Below are 21,089 nucleotides of genomic sequence, written 5' to 3' on the forward strand. Positions count from 1 at the left end.
TTCCTTTCCGACTCCAAATATGGCAGTCAGAATAAATCCCTGGACATTCTGTCCCTATAAATCTAATATACATAACCAGCAATGTTCTTACTCTCCAAAAATGCATCCTGACACCCTTTTGAACTCTTTTACTGAATTCCCCATGACCACCTCCTCCGGAAGAGAATTCCACAGTCTCACTGCTCTTACAGTAAAGAACCCCCATCTGTGCTTGTGTAGAAACCTTCTTTCCTCTAAACGTAGAGGATGCCCCCTTGATGATCCATTTGTAACAGTGCCCTGTCCTCTATTGTGTTTACCGCTTTACAGAGTTTAGTATCATCTGCAAAGATTGCTACATTACTATTCAACCCCTCTACAAGGTCATTAATAAATATATTAAATAGAACAGGACCCAAGACTGACCCCTGTGGTATCCCACTAGTAACAGTCACCCAATCAGAATAAGTACCATTAATAACCACCCTCTGTTTCCTATCACTCAGCCAGTTACTTACCCACTTACACATATTCTCCCCCAGCCCAATCCTTCTCATTTTATGCACCAACAGTTTATGTGGCACTGTATCAAATGCTTTGGAAAAATCCAGGTATGTGACATCCAGTGATTCCCCTTGGTCCAGTCTGGAGCTCACCTCCTCATAAAAGCTGATCAGGTTAGTTTGACAGGACTGATCCCTCATAAACCCATGCTGATATGGGGTCATACATTTATTTTTATCAATATACTCCAAAATAGCATCTCTTAGAAAACCCTCAAACAATTTACATACAACAAAGGTTAAACTAACAGGCCTATAATTCCCGGGGTCACCTTTTTGACCCCTTTTAAAATATTGTAACCACATTTGCCATGCACCAGTCCTGGGGGGACAGTACTTAATTCCTTTAGAACACGGGGTTGTATGCCATCTGTCTATTTTGATTTTTTGTAGGCAGCACTGTACTTCTTCCCGGGTTAGATAGGTGACCTGTAAAGGGGAGTTTACCTTATCTCGCTTAAACTGCCTTAACCCCTTAACGACCACGGACGTAAATGTACGTCCTGGTCTGTCGGGACTTCCCTCACCAGGACGTACATTTACGTTCTGTGTATGACCACGAGCATCGGAATGGTGCTCACGTCATACACGGCAGGTTCCGGCTGCTAGTAGCAGCCGGGGACCCACTGGTAATGGCCGGCATCCCTGATCGCGCGGATGTCCGCCATTAACCCCTCAGATGCCGTGATCAGTACAGATTGCGGCAGTGTGGCACTTTGAATGGATGATCAGATCGCCCGCAGCGCTGCCACGGCGATCCGATCATCCAACATGGCGGCCGGAGGTCCCTTTACCTGGCTCCGGCCATCTCCTGGGGTCTTCTGCTCTGGTCTGAGATCGAGCAGACTAGAGCAGAAGATCACCGATAATACTGAGCAGTGCTGTGTCCCATACATAGCACTGCACAGTATTAGCAATCAAAGGAGTGCTATAGATAGTCCCCTGTGGGGACATAAAAAGTTTAAATAAAAAGTTGTAAAATGTAAAAATAAAAAGTGAAAAATCCCCTCCCCTACATTTTTTTATAAACATATTTGGAATCGCCACGTGCGTAAATGTCCGTACAATCAAAATATAATGTTAAAGGAGTAGTCCGGCGTGCACTTTTTTTTCACTTTTATCCCGTCCGGGCTGCAAAATAAGATAAAACAAACTTTCTCTTACCTGCCAACGAGCCCCCGGAGCTCCCGTACATTCCGGTACAGGTGTTCGGTCCCCGGGCTGTATTCTTCTTACTTCCTGTTAGCCCGGCACGTCACACGGAGCTTCAGCCTATCACCAGCCGCAGTGATGTCCCGCCGGACTACTCCTTTAATTATCCCGTACAGTGAATGGTGTAAACATAAAATTAAAAAAAGTCCAAAAATGTTTACCCTAGTTGTATAGCACCATGATGCTGTTGTAAGAGCAAGCCCAAATATTTCAGGTTCTTTAACCCCTTAAAGGGGTACTCTGCCCCTAGACATCTTATCCCCTATCCAAAGGATAGGGGATAAGATGTCAGATCGCCAGGGTCCCGCTGTTGGGGACCCCCGGGATCGCCGCTGCGGCACCGTGCTATCATTACTGCACAGAGCGAGTTCGCTCTGCATGTAATGACGGGCAATACAGGGGCCGGAGCATCGTAACGTCACGGCCCCTCGTGACTTCACGGCCTGCCCCCTCGCCATAGACCTGCATTAAGGGGGTGTGCCGTGATGTCACGGGGTGGAGCCATGACGTCACGCTGCTCCGTCCCCTGTATCGCCCGTCATTACGCACAGAGCGAACTCGCTCTGTGCAGTAATGATAGCGGGGTGCCGCAGCGACGATCCCAGGGGTCCCCAACAGCGGGACCCCGGCGATCTGACATCTTATACCCTATCCTTTGGATAGGGGATAAGATGACTAGGGGCGGAGTATTCCTTTAAGGACAGACCCATTTTTTACCTTAATGACCAGGTCTTTTTTTTTTTTTTTTTTTTTACATGTATCTCTTTACATGGTAATAGCTTTTTCTGAGCGGAGCGATTCTGATATTTTTTCGTGAAATATTGTATTTTATATAAGTGGTGCATTTTTGTTGACACATGCAGCATTTTTTTTTAAAAACTCCAAAATATTGTGAAAAATTGGAAAAGTTCTGGCATTTTTATTCTTATGGTGTACACTGTGCGGTAAAAGTGGTGTTATATTTATTCTGTGGGTCAGTATGATTATGGCGATACCCATTTTATATAGCTTACTATTTTCTTTTTCCTTTTCTGAGCAAAAAAAAAATTTCTGCCATTCATTTTCCAACAGCCGTAACTTTTTTATTTTTTCGCCTGAATTTTTGCAGTATGAGCTGTACTTTTCATTGGTATAATTTTTGCGATACATGCTAACTTTTGGTCTTTTTTATTTTGCTATTTGTACCAAAATTTGCCAATTTTGGGCTTTTTTGTTGTTTTTGTGTCACCGTGAGGGATTATTTATATTATAGTTTTATAGTACACATAATTACGGATGTGGCAATACCTGTTATGTATATGTTTTTGATTTTTTTGGAGAACACAGGGCTTTTATTGGGAAAAGGACATCTTTTTATTAATGTTTTTACACTTCATACTTTTATTTTAGAACTTTTTTTTAATTTTTTACATTTTTTACAGGTTATACTATGCTGCAATACATTTGTACTGCAAAACAGTATGACCCAATCAGCTGCACACAGTACAGCCTGTGCGATCCAGCCTGTTGCTGGATCTCACAGGCTTCCATAGCAGGCAGACTACTGCTGCCATAGCAACCAACAGCGACCCGCGATCGGATCGCGGTGCCGCCGTTGACAGCGAGCTCCCCCTGTCAACATCATAGATGCGTGATCAGGATTGATCACGGCATCTATGGGGTTATTGCTGCTGAGACCGGCGCAATCACGGCCCCGGCAGCTGCAAGCGGTACTCCGGCTGTGATTGATAGCCAGGTACTGCCGCCGATCTCCTGCGCTGCCCGCGGCAGTGCAGGAGATCGCTAGGACATATGCATACGTCCCAGCGTGCGAACATGTCGGGTGCTGGGACATATGCATATGTCCTATAGCGGGAAGGGGTTAAGGGGCTACTCCGCTGTCCAAAGGATAGGGGATAAAATGTTAGATTGCAGGGGTCCTGCTGCTGGGGTCCAACAGGGTCTAAAATAAGTTGCCTAACTAGCATAAAAAAACTGTACTTGGTAAGAAAAAGTGATGGGAGGGGGTTCAAACAGACTCTAGTAATCCCTGTATGTGGGTTGTGAGGCCTAATCCTGCTCACACAGGTAACCAAAAAAGGGCAGCACTGCCCTGTACTTCCCCTTGGTATACACCCTCGAAAGGTCTACCGCGCAGATCCTTATAGCATTTCAGAATCCCCAGGGTAATAGGTAGGAATATGGGGGCTGTATAAGATAGATAGATAGGAAGTCAAAATAGAGCAAGAGGCAATCAATCTGATGCAGATATTGAAATCTTAATGATTTAATAATTTTTCAATCAAATACTGCTAAATATATTCCTATAGGGGGGATTTATCATTGGATGTACACTGGCTTTGTATTGTACGTTGGGCGAATATTTTGGTGCAGCTCAGATGTTTTCCAAAACTCATCTGTAGTACAGCAACATGGTTACTTTTTAGCAGTGGTCATGAATTAAATGGAAACTGTCAGATACAATAACCTTTGATATGTTGTAAAGCATTCAAAGCCAATAGGTTTTAAAATTGCTTTCATTAGAAAAATTTCAGTATTTCAAACTGAAAAAGCCAGTCAACCAACTACCCCCCCCCCTCCCTGCCTGCTTGCCTACTAGTCCTGCTGTGTCCATGCATCATCACCTATGTCATGGACACAGTTCATTGTTTGACAACTGTAAGTGCAGGGCTCAGCGCTGGAGGAAACATTCTCCCACTGTCAGCTTGTGTCCCGCTGATGCTAGGGGAGATGTGAGCAGACGGCACACTGAGGGAGGGGGCGGAGACCTGTAGAGTGAGGCCACGCCCCCTCCCTTTTAGAGGAATTCAGACTAGTGAGCTAAATTAAAAGTGTAATAAAAAAATAAAGGTGCTAGACACATAAAAATGTGATGTACATGGTCAGGATTAGGTACTGAGTGATATATATTAAAAAAAAATTTTTGTTGGATCTGACTGGTACTTTTTAATCATTTGTACCATTTTGCATTTAGACACAAAAAAGGCATATATCAGTGCAATTATGCTCAAATCTACACCAAGCCATTGGGCTGGCTTAAAGTTATTTCTAAAACATTTTGCATGACACCGGTGGACATACCTAAGTGCCTTATTTATCCTACTGTGTGCACATTTTTAATAAATTTGGCACAAGTGCACAAAAAACAAACTATAAACCGGGAGGAAAATCACTTAAGCCACACCCAACATTAATAAATTCCTCCATAGGGAACCAGTATAAAGGATTTATCCTAAAACCTACATGACTGACAGCTGATGTTAAAAGGGCAATAAGCATTTAAATATAAATAAATCAGTGGGATTATCTTAAGCCTTTAAAAATAGCAAATAACTTAATAACATCTGTAAAAATTTAATAAAAGAAACACAAATCTACAATAAAACGCAAATGGCTAAAGAAAGCAAAAAAAAAATATGGCTAAAAATATATAAAATGTAAGAGCATGTAGGACCCCCTAAATAATGATTATAAAGATGTGGTCACTGGGGTTTAAAAGAATGCTAAGCTATTGAATGGGTTATTTAGCTCTGTATACACAGAAGTGACACCTGTTGCGATCTTTCTATTAATGCAGGTACTACAGCTCCCAGTATGGAGCAGAGTGTGCTCCATGTTGAGAGCAGTAGTATCTGCAGTTATGGAAAGATCACAGCGGGTGTCACCTCTGACACTCGCTTCGATCGTCCTGTATAAAGTATAGATGCTGGCGGCATGGCCGCTCTTCTCTGCTCCACTGCCATATATATACACCTATTCATCTTTCCCGCTGAGAGTTGTGATTGGCTGAAACCATCTGGCCAATCACAGCTCTCCGTGGGAAATATGAATATGTGATGTGAAGAGAACTTCACATTGCAGAATACAGTATAGGAGACCAGAAAAGAGCGGCCCATGCTGCCCACTTCTATACATAATATAGGAGGATAGCAACGGGTGTTAGAAATGACACCCGGGGTGATCTGTCTATTAGTTTAGGGACTACTACTCCCATCATGAAACAGTCTGTTCCATGCTGGGAGTAGAAGTACTACCTAAGAAATGTAAAAAGTTAAAAACATTAATTATTTATAAAAAAATTCTACATTTTTATTGTCGGTTACATTTTTAGGTCCCTGCCCGCCAACATAAATTGGTCCCCGTTTAAAAATTTACAAAAATGTTGTTATAAAAAATAAAAAGAATTTCATTAAACACAATTTTTTTCCATCCCTACTGTATCTTTTTTTTTATGGTAGCCTTCGAAATTTTTATTAAAAAAAAGGTATCTCCATGCCTTTTTTGGATTGCTATAGTCCAAAAAAAAAAAGTCCAATAGACTTCTATGGAAGAAAAATGCCACGATTTCAGGGGAAAAAAACGCCATAGTCTCAACATGCTGCAATTTAAAAAAAATTGCCAAGGAGCAGGAAAATGTCAAAAAGGAGTGAAAAAACACCAAAAGGATAAAAAAAATGCCAAACTGAAAAACGCCAAGTGGAAAAGGAATTTAAAGGAAAGGAAAAGGAATTTAGCAATTTCTCATTGATTTACAGCGAACATCTTTTCACTGAAAAAATGTAATGGTGCCGTTTTGGCGTTTTTTGGGGAAAGAGCTGAGCTTGCTGCACACCTGATGAGTATGCGGGACCCACCACTCAGCAATCACATGCTTACCTCGTTTGGGCCGCTTTGCACTAGCAGGGTTCCTAGTTTAGTATTGTACAGTGAAACATATTGCATACATTGTATAGGGAATAGTCCCTCATGGGAAATTAAAAAGTGTCAAATAAACTTAAAAAAAAGTTTTAAAAATATAAATAAGCCCCATCCCTAATAAAAATTCAATGATGCCTATTTGCCTGACGAAGGGGATCCCAAGCCCCGAAACGCGTTGCACCCTGGCCTTATAAAATATCTTATACATCCATCATCATCTCCTGATTGAATTTGTGGACTGCGCTGTGGAACCGGGTATTTTTTCCTATTTATACATTCTAATAAAAATTCAAATCACTGCCCTTTTCCTTTCTTATAAATAAAAAATGCAAGCCATTAAGGGGTTAAAGCCTACCTGTCATAGTGCAAAAAAAAGTGATATGTTACTGTGTACCTAATCCTGATCATAAACATATTTTTATGTGTCTAGGACCTATATATTAATAACAAATAGCATTTATTTGTTGCTTGCTTGCTTTATCTCCCTTTGTGTAGGGGGTGTGTCCGTCTCTCTCCATCACTGTGGATTACTCATCTGCTCTGAGTCTGGGAGAAACCTGGCAGTGTGCACATCCCTGCACAGTAGTTTTTATGCATACATTTTCTATCTGTTCCTAGTAAAGCTGGATGCTAATCAACATTGCTGTCACTATGCGTGTCATTTAGGTTTCACAGACTCCTGAATGTCTGATCAGCTTCTTTGTCATTCAGGAGTCAGAGAAAGCTTTGGCTGTTCAAGCTTGCTGGAAGTTGTAGTTCTGTAACAGCTGGAGCTCCAGTGTTTGTAAAGCACTTTGTTAGAGTAGTGTTGCCTTTAGCTGCGCAAAACTACAACTCCCAGCATGGAGGCACACAGCTGGAATACACAGCTCTAAATAAAACAGAGTTTTACAAAGATCATACCCCCAGCTGTTCCTAAACTACAACCCCCATGATGGGAGTTGTAGTTTTGCAACAGCTAAAGGCTGTAGTGGTGCAATGGTGATCTCCTATACTGGATACCAACATGCTTTATGGCCAGTATCCAGTATGCTGCAAAATACAGAGAAGTCTGTCTGCAAAAGACAGATGACCCATAGTGGCGGCTATTTTCATTTTAGATTTTTTAGTAAAATTGAAATTTTTTTTTACATAAATGTATACAGTATTTAAAAAAGTCATCTTATCAGTAGTACTACAAAATATGGAAAAGGTTTTCATAACGACAGTGCCTCTTTAATGAAATTATGCAGGAGTAGAAAAACAAAGCTAATTTCTTCCAAAAAACAGCACCACGTCTGTCCCAGGTTGTGTGTGGTATTTCAACTTGGCTCCATTTCCTTTAATGGAACTGAACTGCAATACCACACACAACCTGGGGACAGGCGTGGCACTGTTCTTGGCAGAAATCAGCTCTGTTTTTCTAATCCTGGATAACCCTTTTAAGCTGGAAATTATAAAAAAAAAAAAGTTACAGCCCATAAAATAAAGATATAACATGCCTTGTACTCCTAAACCTTACCCATTTCCTAAAGCAGACCTACATTTCCTAAAACCTAGCAATTGCATTTGTCATCAAAAAATGTGTTAAAGACATACACTGCACACTACAGACCACTACTATGCATACAAAATCAATTTTTTTTAGGTCTGTGCAATATGTCCGTAATAGTGGTGAAAAAAAGCTCACATATTATGCTCACCTGAAATTGCCCAAATACTCAAAACTATCTTTTATGTAGGCGTTAACTTGACTTCTCTTACTGAGAATATAAAGTATTTACAGGATGAAATTGTAAAATGTTGTTTTCTCACCGGCTTGTAACTCTCAGTTGTGTTTGACATTGAGGGAATAATGACTTTAGACTTTACAGCTCTTGCAGGAGGGACTTCTTCTGATGTCTCTTCAGGTATAGGTGGTGGACTTGTGATGGCAATTTGATGGCGGTGGATTTTCACAGAGCTTTCAACATATGGAAAAAAAAAGTATCATGCTGATTACAGATAATACATCATTTTTATTTTAAAGGCAACAGTAATCTTTAGCTCCCATTCGTTATTCAGATCAGACATTTTAAGAACACAATTAAAGGGGTACTGCGGTGTAAAAAAAAAAATTCTAAATCAACTGGTGCTAGAAAGTTAAACAGATTTTTAGATTACTTCTATTAAAAATCTTTACCCTTCCACATTTTAGCAGCTGTATGCTACAGAGGAAATTCTTTTCTTTTTGAATTTCCTTTTTGTCTTGTCCACAGTGCTCTCTGCTGACACCTCTGTCCGTATCAGGAACTGTCCAGAGCAGGAGAAAATCCCCATAGCAAACCTATGCTGCTCTGGACAGTTCCTGACACGGAGAGAGGTGTCAGCAGAGAGCACTGTGGACAACACAAAAAATTAATTCAAAAAGAAAATAATTTACTCTGTTGCATACAGCTGCTAAAAAGTACTGGAAGGGTTAAGATTTTTTAATAGAAGTAATTTACAAATCTGTTTAACTTTCTGGCATCAGTTAATTAAAATAAAAAATAAAAAAGTTTTCCACCGGAGTACATCTCCCACTTCTCTCAGGAGATCTGGTATGCAACAGTGACTTTTCATGGATTCTTTTAAGACCACTGATTTGGCAGATACTTGTTGTGAACACAACCTTGCGCAACGAGGATATATGTACTATTTCCCTGTTCATAAGCTATACATTCACATTGACTAGGTTCTCACTGACACTCCTTTCATCCAAGCTCTACTTTACTGTCATGTCCACTCTGCATGGTCCAATCACGATGCAGTGTTCTAGCTGTTTTCTAAGTTGGTGCTTGTGCCTGTGCTTCCTACTCATTGAGGCTCAATGAGTGGCTTTTGTGCAGACCTCATCTCCGGGAAGCTGTAGCTGCTGACATCACACCAACTGCTCTCTGGACTCTTATCCTAGTTGGGTCTGGATGCCTCATAAAGCCTTTATTCATAGCAAACTTATCTACATTGCCTCCAGTCTCAAACATGAACGTATGAGAGCTCAGACTCTCTTGGAGAATAAACTCACTTCTAATTATGGCCCATCAACACCTCCTTAAGGTTATTTGACTAGTTTTAAACATGATGCGGTCCTGTCTGATCAAACTGAACAAGCCTTTAGATGGACTCAGGATTCTAATTAGAAATGGACTAATAAGCCGCATATGAGGATAACATAATATTACATAGGGATCTAGGGAAGCTGGAGGCTTGGACAGAGAAATGGCATATTAAGTTAATTGTGGATAAATGTAAGGTTGTGCACTGGGGACATAAAAACAAAATGTACATATATGTGCTAAATAATAAAACATAAGATAAAACCCTTACCAAAAAGGACTTGGGGGTTACTGATGGACAGTAAGCTCAACTTTAGTGACCAGGCAGCCCCAGTGCCAATGTCATGGGATGCATCAAGAGAGGCACAAAGGCTTGTGACAAAAACATAGTTTTGCCTCTGTATAAATCAATAGTCAAACCACATAGGGAGTACTGTGTAGAATTTTGGGCACCTGTACACAAGAAGGACATGGCTGAAACAGAGCATTCTCTTTGTCTAGAGGGAAAAAGATTTTACAATCTGCTTTATTGTAAAAGCAGTGAAACTGTGGAGCTCTCTGTCACATGATGTTGTGATGTCTGACTCAATAAACAAGTTCTTAGGGGCCTGGATGTTTTTTAGAAGTATAATACTTCAAGTTAGGAATACTAGATTTATGGGGATAGAACATTAATCCAGGGATTTATTCTAATTTAGTGATGTCGGGAAGGAATTTTTCCTCTATCATGAGGCACCTGCCATCAGCCTCAAAGGGGGAATTTGCCTTCCTCTGGATCAATACAGTAGGGTTATAGGTTAAACTTAATGCACCCTCACCTTTATTCTACCTATAAACATTGTAGATATGTAAACTAAGCTAGATAAATTCACTTCTCACAAGAAAAGATGAATGACAAAGCACTCACCTCGTCTGATGCACCATGAATTATTCTTTTATTGATCACAAAGTACATGCACATCTTGGGAGGCAGTACAGATGGTACAAGAATGTGGGGGGGGGGGGGGGTCACAAACAGCAGTCTTTTTTTATTCATGTTGCACAGGACGTGGTGAGTGCTCTATCATTCTTCTTTTTTTGTCAGAAGTGAATTATGGTCTTGTATAGAAGAGTACCACCATCTGCAACAACTTTCTTTAAAATTATATGTTGGAGTACCACATCTTTAGTTGGACCGGTTTAACGTCCTCATGTATGGGTCAAGAGTCATTAATCTGTTACCTTGCCTAAGGTGAAGTTTGTCTGTATAGTGACTGTGCCGGGCATCACTTACCTCTCATGTGTGAACTCTAAGCTAGATAAATTATTAGCATTCATGATGAGACAGAGGCATAAGATAAAGGTGGTCCCCATGATTGAGGTTGAATCAGGGGTACTCTCTTCTAATCCTTCTCGTAGCTATGACTCTTTTCACTAAGCCCTTCATAAAGAGACAGTCCTTCCTAGACTGGAAGCTGTAGACCACTTTCTAGCCACAGTCAACCTTCCTACACTGACCCTGGCAAACAGGGTTTCTCTCAATATCCAGGGGACTGACAAGGAAGTCTATTGCATTATCTCTGCCCTAAAGCTAAGTTAGCCCCAGGCCCTGATGAGTTGACAGTTCTCTATTATAAGAAATTAGCACCTCTGCTTTCATAATAAACTGCTCTCTGGCTCGCCTATGGCCCTTAAATTATACCAAGTCTTTATTGTAATAATCCCCTACCCCAGAAATGTAAGAGAAGTAGAGGAACCATCAGTCCAGTGAGTAATGTTTAAGACTTTCAATTTGTTATACAAAGCTTGCCTTCCCAGGATGAAACCCACTTGGTAGTTATGGATTAGACCTAAAAACAGACAGAGTTCACACACATCACCAGAATAGAAGTAAAGATTTTGGTATCAAGATTAATAAGAGAGAGAGAGGACAATAGTAAGAAGGTAGTAACTATTGTCCTCTCACTCTCTTATTAATCTCGATACCAAAATCTTTACTTCTATTCTGGTGAGGTGTCTGAACAGAGCATCCAGAACAGATCTTGTGAATGACATATACCCTACAGGAATAAACATTTTAGAAATAGCAGAAACCCAATTTGGTTAACCAAAACAGTTAGGGATTCTAAGCGCCATTCTGTGGAACAATCCCTGACATTATGGAATCTTTAAAAATAAGGAGTACGGGTCTGTCTAGCATGGTACTTAATCCTTAAAAACTTTGGGATGCATGGCATCTGGGCCCTATGATTTGTGTGTTTTAATGTTAATAAGGCGGCACCGCACTTCTTGTTGGGTTAAACAGGTGAGATTTACTGGAGAATTTACATTATCCATTATGTCATCTGATATAATGATAATTGAATTTAAATGTAATGTATTTAAAGTTAATACAGTAGAGATGAAGGTATTTAGTAGATTGGCCTTTTTATCATCCTCATCCACTATAACACCCAGATATTTCTTAGGGGGCCAACTCTTCAGTTTCAAAGAGTACCTGTCATGAGCTTGGTAGATCTTTATCATGATAAACCACACCCTACCTTTATTTTTAATATTATTTAGATGTCTACTTTGATATTGTTCTGTATCTTCCAGAGACTGGCATGGGGCGTTCCCCATCAGGCGTGACATTATCTGAAGCCCTGCCGGGAAGAACTTTCACCCTCACTCTGCTAAACACAGCCAGAGCAGTTCAGTGTGTGATGTGCTGTGATTGGCTGAGACCACACACACACTCAGCTCTTTGCACTGAACTCTACAGTGTGTCAGCTCTGCTTAGCAGCTTGCAGAGGAAGCAGAAATATTCAACACAATGCACTAAAGGCATGATGACTCAGTTTAGATCAGCTCAAAAGGAAAGGGAGCTGAAATATTCAGCTCAATACAATCTATACACTGTGCTGAGTGGGCACTCCTGGTCTTTTTGGTCATTATTATTATTATTTTACTTGATTGTTTTTTATGTTTTGTGTTATGCATCTATTTGTTTTCAGGACAGCTATTTTCCTCTTACAGGGCCCTTATTCTCTGGGTCCTGGTTTCTGAGGGGAAGCACATTTCCTTTAGTTACCCTGCTGCCCCTGGGGAGGTTTCCCTTCCCTGGGGCCATGCCACCCTCACCCACCAGTCATCCCCTGAAGACAGTGGATGATGTTTACATTAATCTCTTGGAATGTGAAGGACTTTCACTCCCCTCAGACGCGCATTAAACTTCTGCGTTATTTGAAATGCTTACGGCCTGACATTGTTCTGCTGCAAGAAACCCACCTAGCTGAAGCAGATTTTCAAAGGATGTTAGTGGGCAATGTATATGGTTCTCCAGGAATTGATAGTAAATCCGGTGTCCTTACACTTCTATACAAATCCTTCCCTTTTTGTCTCCTCAACCAGGACAGGGATTCAGTCCTGAGGGTCACAAGTCATGACGTGGTAATATTTTCATCAACCCCTATATTGTCTGCACTGACATACATTCGCCAGGAAGGCATTCATTCCCTACTACATGTTGTGTGGTAGGGAATCTCATCTCTCTGAGTCTCCAAAAACTTTTATCCCAATAGTCACCTAGCACCAGGACAACGCCCCATACATTCCAAGGTTTGATTTTAACCAATGGGAGGATATCTTTATGCATACATTAAATGTCACATGACACCAGAGGCTACTATAGCCTGCCACATGTTCTAAGGACATCTGGCCCTTAGTATTAAAGGGGTATTCCAGCTTTATACATCTTATCCAAAGCATAGGGGATAAGATGCATGATCGCAGGGGTCCCGCCGCTGGGGACCCCCGCAATCTCTATGCAGCCCCTGGCATTCTGTGCCGGGGCGCTGCCTCAGAGATGGGGATGTGACGCATTTATAGATAAATCTACTAAGCAAGGCAGGCAAACTGCCAAAAAGTGCCTTCCCCTCGTCCCATGTGTTGGCTTTGCGAGACACCGGGGAGGATCATTCATAGGGTTCCCCACTCTGTTAATTGACTTCTAGAGGAGTTTTATTCCTCTTTTGTATTTCTCTCCCTCCACTGGGACAGGGGATGGCAAGCATTTTCTAGACTCCCTAATGCTCCCCGCTCTGTCAGAAGAACATCAAGGTTTTTGTCTTGCAATTCCTCCCCTCTAAATAAATGCCCTTGTCACACCACTTTAAGTTCCCACAAGGGGGGGGGGGGGGGTTCATCCTCATGGTTGTCATGTTAGAGGGACAAGGGGATTTCTTTAGCAGGGGATCTCCTGCACAGGGAAAACATCAGTGGCTGACACCCTCTAAAATCCTTACCACTTATTCTCTGCCACAGTCACATGCATTGTACGCCAGTCAAGCCTTTGCATTTTGCTCTTCTAGGCTGTGTAACCTTGCTCTTGAGTCCCACACTCACACTTTTGATGATGTGGTAATTACGGGACCACAATAGACATCTATATCTATTTTATATACCTTGGTCCGTAACAGATTTGTTAAAGTAGACCCTAAACGGATCTTTAGTATGTGGGAGAAGTGGACAGGTGACTCTGATATCCATAATGCTATCCTCTTGGGTTAGATGAGGGGTTGTCAATGTGTTATTAATGAATGGTGGAGAAAAAGCGTAGTTCAAATTTGCATATGCCACTTTGTACGGCTTTAATTATTCCCTTCCCCGACTTTCCGGACAGGATAACTAGTGAGAGGTGCAAAAGGTGCCTTCCCCTCGTTCCATGTGTTGGCTTTGCGAGACATCAGGGGTAATCACCCATAGGGACCTCCATTCAGTTAATAGACTCCTAGGGGAGTTTTATTCCTCTCTGTTCTCCTCTCCCTCCACTGGGAAAGGGAAGGGCAAGCATTTTCTAGTCTCCCTAATGCTCCTCGCTCTATCGGAGGAACAGAGACTACTCCTTAAGGGTGCATTCACACCACATTTTTGCAATACAGTTCCCGTGTCAGGTTTTATATGAAAAACGGATTCCTCAAAACCGGACTAAACTGTATCAAAACGTGTGTACACATTTTTACCTGTATACGGTTAAAAACTGTGCATGGTTTGAAAAATGATGTCCGGTTGCATCCGTTTTTTAAGAAAAAAAATGTATACCTTTATTAATTTTTCACTCCATTATAAATAAAGTTTCATTTGTTTGAAATTACCCCCCCCCCCCCCCCCCCCCCCAAAAAAAAAAAACTGTGCAAAGTCAAAAACCGTATGGTGCAAACCGGATGGACCCGTATGCACTCCAATGTTAAAGAAAAATGTATACGGTTTAATACGGGTTTTCACCCTGACCAAAAACCATGGTAGGCTACGGTTTTGGGTATGGGAAAAAAAAATGGACAATACTGTACAAGACTCATAACGGATGCAACCGGATGCATCGTTTGGCATACGGTTTTCAATATGGTTCCGTACGGTTTTCACATTGAAAACGTATGCGGGAACTGTATTGCAAAAACGTGGTGTGAATGCACCCTAATGCTGACATTCGGGAAGAGGAGGTGTGCAACGCCATTAGCCATCTTTCAGCGGGTAAGGCCCCAGGGCCAGATGGATATCCTGGAGACTTTTATAAACCTTTGGTGGACCTACCCGCCCCGCTTCTTATGCAATATGTCAATGCAGTTCTGTATACTAGTGAGTTAGCAGACATGGTCAAATTGGCCTATATCAAGGCTTTCCCAAAACCAGGGAAAGATCCTCTAGACCCTGGGTCCTACAGACTTCTTCCGTTTCTAGTGGGGAACCACCAGGTGGGATTTGTTAAAACTCGCTCTACAGTTACAAACATAAGGTATGTTTTGGCGGTCCTGGAACGCACCCAGCATCAACCTCAGCCAGACACCCACCCTGCCCTGCTCACACTAGATGCTGATAAGGCCTTTGATGATGTCCACTGGGACTGGCTGCGGTTGGTGCTGGATAAATTTGGGTTCACTGGCAGTTTTTCATCATTTCTGTTCAGCATGTACGCAAGCTTAAAGGCCCTGATACCTAAACCCGGGAATTCTCTCTGCCCCATTCATGCTGTAAGGAGGCATCAGACAGGGATGCCCACTCTCGCCCTTACTGTTCAATCTAGCTATCAAACCTAGCGCGATATCTGCAATCTTCTGACCTTTACTCCCAAGTGAAGGTGGGCTCCACTGAGGTAAAGATATAATTGTTTGTGGATGATACTCTTCTCTACCTTGGTCCTCCTGACAGAGACGTGCCCAGGATTTTAGATTTTCTTTCCCATTTTGGCAGATTCCTGGGCTACAAGGTCAGCATGTTCAAAAGCGAGCCTCTCCCTTTGGGCTTCTCGTCCCCACTTTGGTTGGCAAAGGTTGGAGGCCTTTTCCATCACCTATTTGGATGTCAAGATTGGCAAAACATCCTCCTCCCTTTACTCCCTAAACTATCCTCCCCTGCTCACTAAAATAATGAGATGTGCAAATGAGAAACTTTGCCTTTGACTTTCATGGGTAGGTGCCACTTCCTGAAGATGATCAGTTTCGCCAGATTACTCAGACCCTGCCTATTCTTTTAAAGCATGATGATGTTCGGCAAGGCAGACAACCTCGTATAGCACTACAGAAACTTATGTTGTGCAAGGTTGAAGGAGACCTTAAATTCCCGAATGTCCGAGGCTACAACTTAGTGTGCCTGTTCCACCACGTAATGGACTGGCTTCACCGTTCCTCCTTGGAGAGCAACTTGTTGACTCCATGGAACCTTACTGCCCTATTACACACCTCCTACTCAAAACTGCCACCTATAGCTAAACATTTGGTGTTGCTACATGACACTGTGGTATCCTGGAAGGAGATGCACAAGATTTTTGACTTGCCATTCCTCCTCTAAACGAATGCCCTTGTCACACCACCCTGATTTCCCAAAAGGGGGTTCATCCTCATGGTTGTCACGTTGGAGGGACAAGGGGATGTCATGCACAGGGAAGATAGTCAGTGGTTGACGCCCTCTAAAAGCTTTACCACTTTATTCTCTGCCACAGTCGCATGCATTGTATGCCAATCAAGCCTATACGTTTTGCTCTGCCAGACTGCCTAACGTTGCTCTTGAGTCTGCGATGGACATCTATATATATTTTATACACCACGTTCTGTAACAGATTTCTTAAAAAAAAAATGGCGTTTAGGTGAGATCTTTTTACAAATGACTGTGATTGGCCGGCCGTCTGTATATAATGTACCCCACCCCAGTTGCCCACCACTCCTGGATAAAGCCCCGTTGGGTGAAACGCGTCGGAGGTTTGGTGGGTAGCTGGGGAGCGGGGGGGGGGGGGGGGGTTTTACTGTTGTGCGCCATCATTGCATGTGGTTCCTTCTTTAGTCCGGTTAGCATGTTTATCACTTCCTATGGCATCATAGTTCATTTTTTATATGTTGGTACTCTTGATATGAGACCTGTATAAATTACCCCTTTCATTGAGGCGCTTTCTGCCTTTGTACATATCTCATGTTTACACACCTATATATTTATCTTATATAAATTATTATATATATTATTTCTTTATTCCTGGTCTCCCCCTGCTCCCTAGTTCCCACTTATGTTTGTCCACGCTGTGTTTGTTTTATGTATTATTGGAACTTTCCATAAATAAAATGTATTCCTTTTTACAAATGGTCCGTCTTTAAGTGGGTTATTTTCTTTTCGGTTTTAGATTTCTTAAAGTAACAGATTCCTAAACGGAATGTGTTATTAATGAACAGGGGAGAAAAACGTCCTTCAAATTGGCCTGCGCCACTTTGTAGAGCTTTAATTTTCCCCCGACTTCCCAGACAAGATAACTCATTGTCCCAAGTGTAAAACTCCACCTGCCACCTTCTGAGCCTTGATAGGGGACTAAATCTATAGTGACTGGAAGGTGAGAGTGCCTGTTTCGCACAATGCCATGCATTTCCACCAGCTTAGTCCACCGGAAGGAGGGGACAAGGGGGAAGGAAACCACTACAAATTGTTCATGTGGTCTTATTTGTAGTGCTCCACTGCCTTTTCATGCAGATGCTCTCATCTACACCACTGGATTTGCCCATGTTCATCTCCCAACTGAAGGTGTTCTTTGGGCTGGATAGAGTTGACGCAGAAAGGCAAATCAACTGGTGTCAAGAAATTTTTCCAGAAATGAAAGTCCTTTATTGTCACACACCTTTATGCTCAGGAAATAGCTGATATAGTTAGGTCTTTTTAGCACACCAAATGGTACACCCTCAAGGCCCTTCAGGTTTCCCTAGGGCCTTCGAGGTTGCCCTGACTACGTCAGGTAACCCTTGTTCTTCACCTTTAGACCTAGGGTCTATTCCTCCTGTGCATTACGGGTTCATCAGGACTAGCTCACTTCTTTGTTGTACCCTCATGTGCTCCCCACCCACCCCACCCCTTTGGTCTTACCCCACTTTTTGCCAGTATTGTGCCAACTGTTCAACTGATACTGAAATTGCCCTGCGTTGGCCCATTATTGTTACTACTATTTTTTTTTTTTTTTATCCTCCTGGGATTGCTGTCCTTTCATTCTATTTGTATTTTGTATTTTTTTTATTTTTTTCCTTTTTGTTTGAATAACTTTGAATGAAAAAATAAAATAATAATAATATATCAAGGAAAGTAATTCAGATAGGCTAATCTATACCATATTAATTTTTATTAATAATGACAGGTACCATTTAAGTATTTATGTAGGTGAAAAATATTTTTGGGTTAATTCATTCTTATCCTTTTAATTTGTTACCGTATATACTCGAGTATAAGCCGACCCGAATATAAGCCGAGGCCCCTAATTTCACCCCAAAATCCCTGGAAAAGTTATTGACTCGAGTATAAGCCCAGGGTGGGAAATAAATCATCCCCCCTGTCATCATCCAGACCCCCATCATTAACACCCTCATCATCATCACCCTGTCATCATCCCCCTTCATCATCACCGCCTGTCATTATCCCCCCTTCATCATTACCCTGTCATCATCCCGCTGTCATCATCCCACCACCCCCTTCATCATCCCACACCCCCCTAAATCATCCCACACCCCCCTTGTCATCATCCCACACCCCCTTCATCATCCCCTTGTCAACATCCCACACCCCCTTCATCATCCCCTTGTCATCATCCCACACCCCCTCTTCATCACCCCCTTGTCATCATCCCACACCCCCTCTTCATCATCCCCTTGTCATCATCCCACACCCCCCCTTCATCATCCCCTTGTCATAATCCCCCCCTTCATCATCCCCTTGTCATAATCCTCTCCCCCCCTTCATCATCCCCTTGTCATCATCCCACACCCCCCCCCTTCATCACCACGTCATCAGCCACCCCCCCCCCCCACCTTCATCATCACCGCTTGTCAATGTCTGATACAGTGGTCTTCAACCTGCGGACCTCCAGATGTTTCAAAACTACAACTCTGCGCTTCGGGCCCAGAATAGAGGCGTTGCCTTGACGACGACGACGCAGAGGGATGTTGGTAATGAACGTCCCTCTGCGTCGTCGTCAAGGCAACGTGACTATTCCGGGGCCTGGCCCGAAGCGCGGAGAAGAGGCCCCCCGGTGAAGATTGCAGCCCAGAACCACTATCCCACCGGACGACCTCCCCACCGGACATTCCTGCAGCACCGGACCAGCGCACCTTAACGTCCCGCCGAGCGGAGGTGAGTACATAACTAAAGGGGTTGAGAGGGGGGGGGGGCTGGATGATGTTGAAGGCCGCAGTGGTCTTCAACCTGCGGACCTCCAGAGATTTCAAAACCACAACTTCCAGCAAGCCCGGACAGCCGATGGCTGCCCGGGCTTGCTGGGAGTTGTAGTTTTGAAACATCTTGAGGTCCGCTGGTTGAAGACCACTGAGGGCGGAGAGTTCACTCGAGTATAAGCCGAGGGGGGTGTTTTCAGCACGAAAAATCGTGCTGAAAAACTCGGCTTCTACTCGAGTATATACGGTACTTTATTTTTGGGTTAATTTATTCTTATCCTTTTAATTTGTTAACACCTTCCCACTACCTTCTTGTTTCAGTAGACTGAATGCTTTTCTCTTATTATTTATCACATCCCTAACTGTATTAATTAACCATATTTTTCTAATATTTCTCTTTTTCTATCATATATCGAATACGTCTATACCCATAAGATCTATTCAGGATTGTTATGTTATGCGCTCTGGCCACACACGCTGGCCGTGAGCGCATGGTCCCATTACCCTCTGCTGCCGACGGGGCTGGGACTCTCATCGCGGGACGCACCCGCATGCGAGCCCCAGTCCGTCACTCTCCGGGTGTTTCTCCTGCCTCTCTGCTATACGCTCATTAGTGTAATCCACCTGTGGCTCACTTATAAATTCCTCCACCCTCCTCAGTTCCCTGCCGGATCTTTGTTGCCTTGTGCCTTTTGAGAAAGCGATCCTCAGTATTGCCTTGCTGTGTATCAGATCTCGTGCGAATTGACCTTGCTCCTTTGCCGCCTGCCTACTGAACTCCTGCTTCGCTTTGACTACGCTACTGTGCCGCCTGCCCTGACCTTCTGCTATCCATACTATGAGCTGCTCATCCCTCCTGTGCCTTGCATCTCCTCAGCCGCCGGTGTGGTCGAGCCGTACCAGGGGTAGCGACATGGGTGCTGCCTGCTGCAGCAAGTCCATCCCGCTTTGTGGTGGGCTCTGGTGAAAACCAGCGGCACCTTAGACTCCGCTCCCTGGTACGGTCTGAGTCATCTGCCACACAGGTCCAGCAGATCCACATCCACCGGGGTTCCTGTCTTCAGAAACGTGAGTGTTACAGTAAGATCCGGCCATGGATCCCGCTAAGGTACCCCTGCCTGAAGTCGCGGATCTTCCCTCCGTTGTGGTACTGTTGCATCATGGTACATGGTACCATGATGCAACAGCTTTTGGCCTTGCAACAGCCGCAGGTATCACAATCTTGCCCACTCCCACCTCCAGCTCCTGCAGTGTCTTCTGGCTCCCAGCTCCGCCTGCCTTTGCCTTCCAAGTATGATGGGGATTCCAAGTCGTGCAGAGGCTTTGTTACACAGTGTTACGGAACGTATTAAGGTGGCCTTTGTCATTAGTCTACTGTGCGGAAAAGCCCTGGCTTGGGCCACACCCCTTTGGGACCGTGGTGATCCAGTGGCAATTTGTTGGCATTCTTGGCAGAATTTCGCAGTGTCTTTGAGGAACCCGCATGTGCCTCTTCAGCTGAGACGGCGTTGCTGAACCTCTGCCAAGGGAATTATAGCGTTGGTGACTACGCGGTTCAATTCCGCATTCTAGCCTCTGAACTTGCCTGGAATGATGAGGCCTTGTGTGCCACATTCAAAAAAGGACTGTCAAGCTGGATTAAAGATGCCCTTGCAGCACGTGATCCTCCATCTTCTTTGACAGAACTTATCCACTTGGCCACACGCATTGATGTGTGTTTTGACGAAAGACCGGAGAAATTGTGCTAAGAGAGGGAACCTGCCCCCCTGACACCCGTATTTCAATGTCCACCTCTTCAGTTTCTTGCGCCTCTTGCCGAAGAGGTTATACAAGGAGATCGTTCTCATCTTACGCAACAGGAGAGGTCACAACGACGCAATGAGGATTTGTATTTGTATTGTGCTAGACTGGAGCACTTTCTCAAGGACTTTACAGTT

At 43.2% G+C, this 21,089-nt stretch overlaps 1 protein-coding gene across 1 annotated transcript in view; it reads right to left on the reverse strand.

Moving 5' to 3' along the window:
- LAD1 (ladinin 1) overlaps positions 1–21,089 on the reverse strand; it is a 190,973-nt gene that overhangs the window by 46,026 nt on the left and 123,858 nt on the right. The window contains exon 5 of the mRNA XM_056557618.1: positions 8,247–8,394. Within this exon, the coding sequence (XP_056413593.1) occupies positions 8,247–8,394 (148 nt within the window). The remainder of the gene's footprint in view (positions 1–8,246; positions 8,395–21,089) is intronic.

The sequence above is a fragment of the Hyla sarda genome, chromosome 2 (genome assembly GCF_029499605.1).
Source record: "Hyla sarda isolate aHylSar1 chromosome 2, aHylSar1.hap1, whole genome shotgun sequence".
NCBI lineage: Eukaryota > Metazoa > Chordata > Amphibia > Anura > Hylidae > Hyla > Hyla sarda.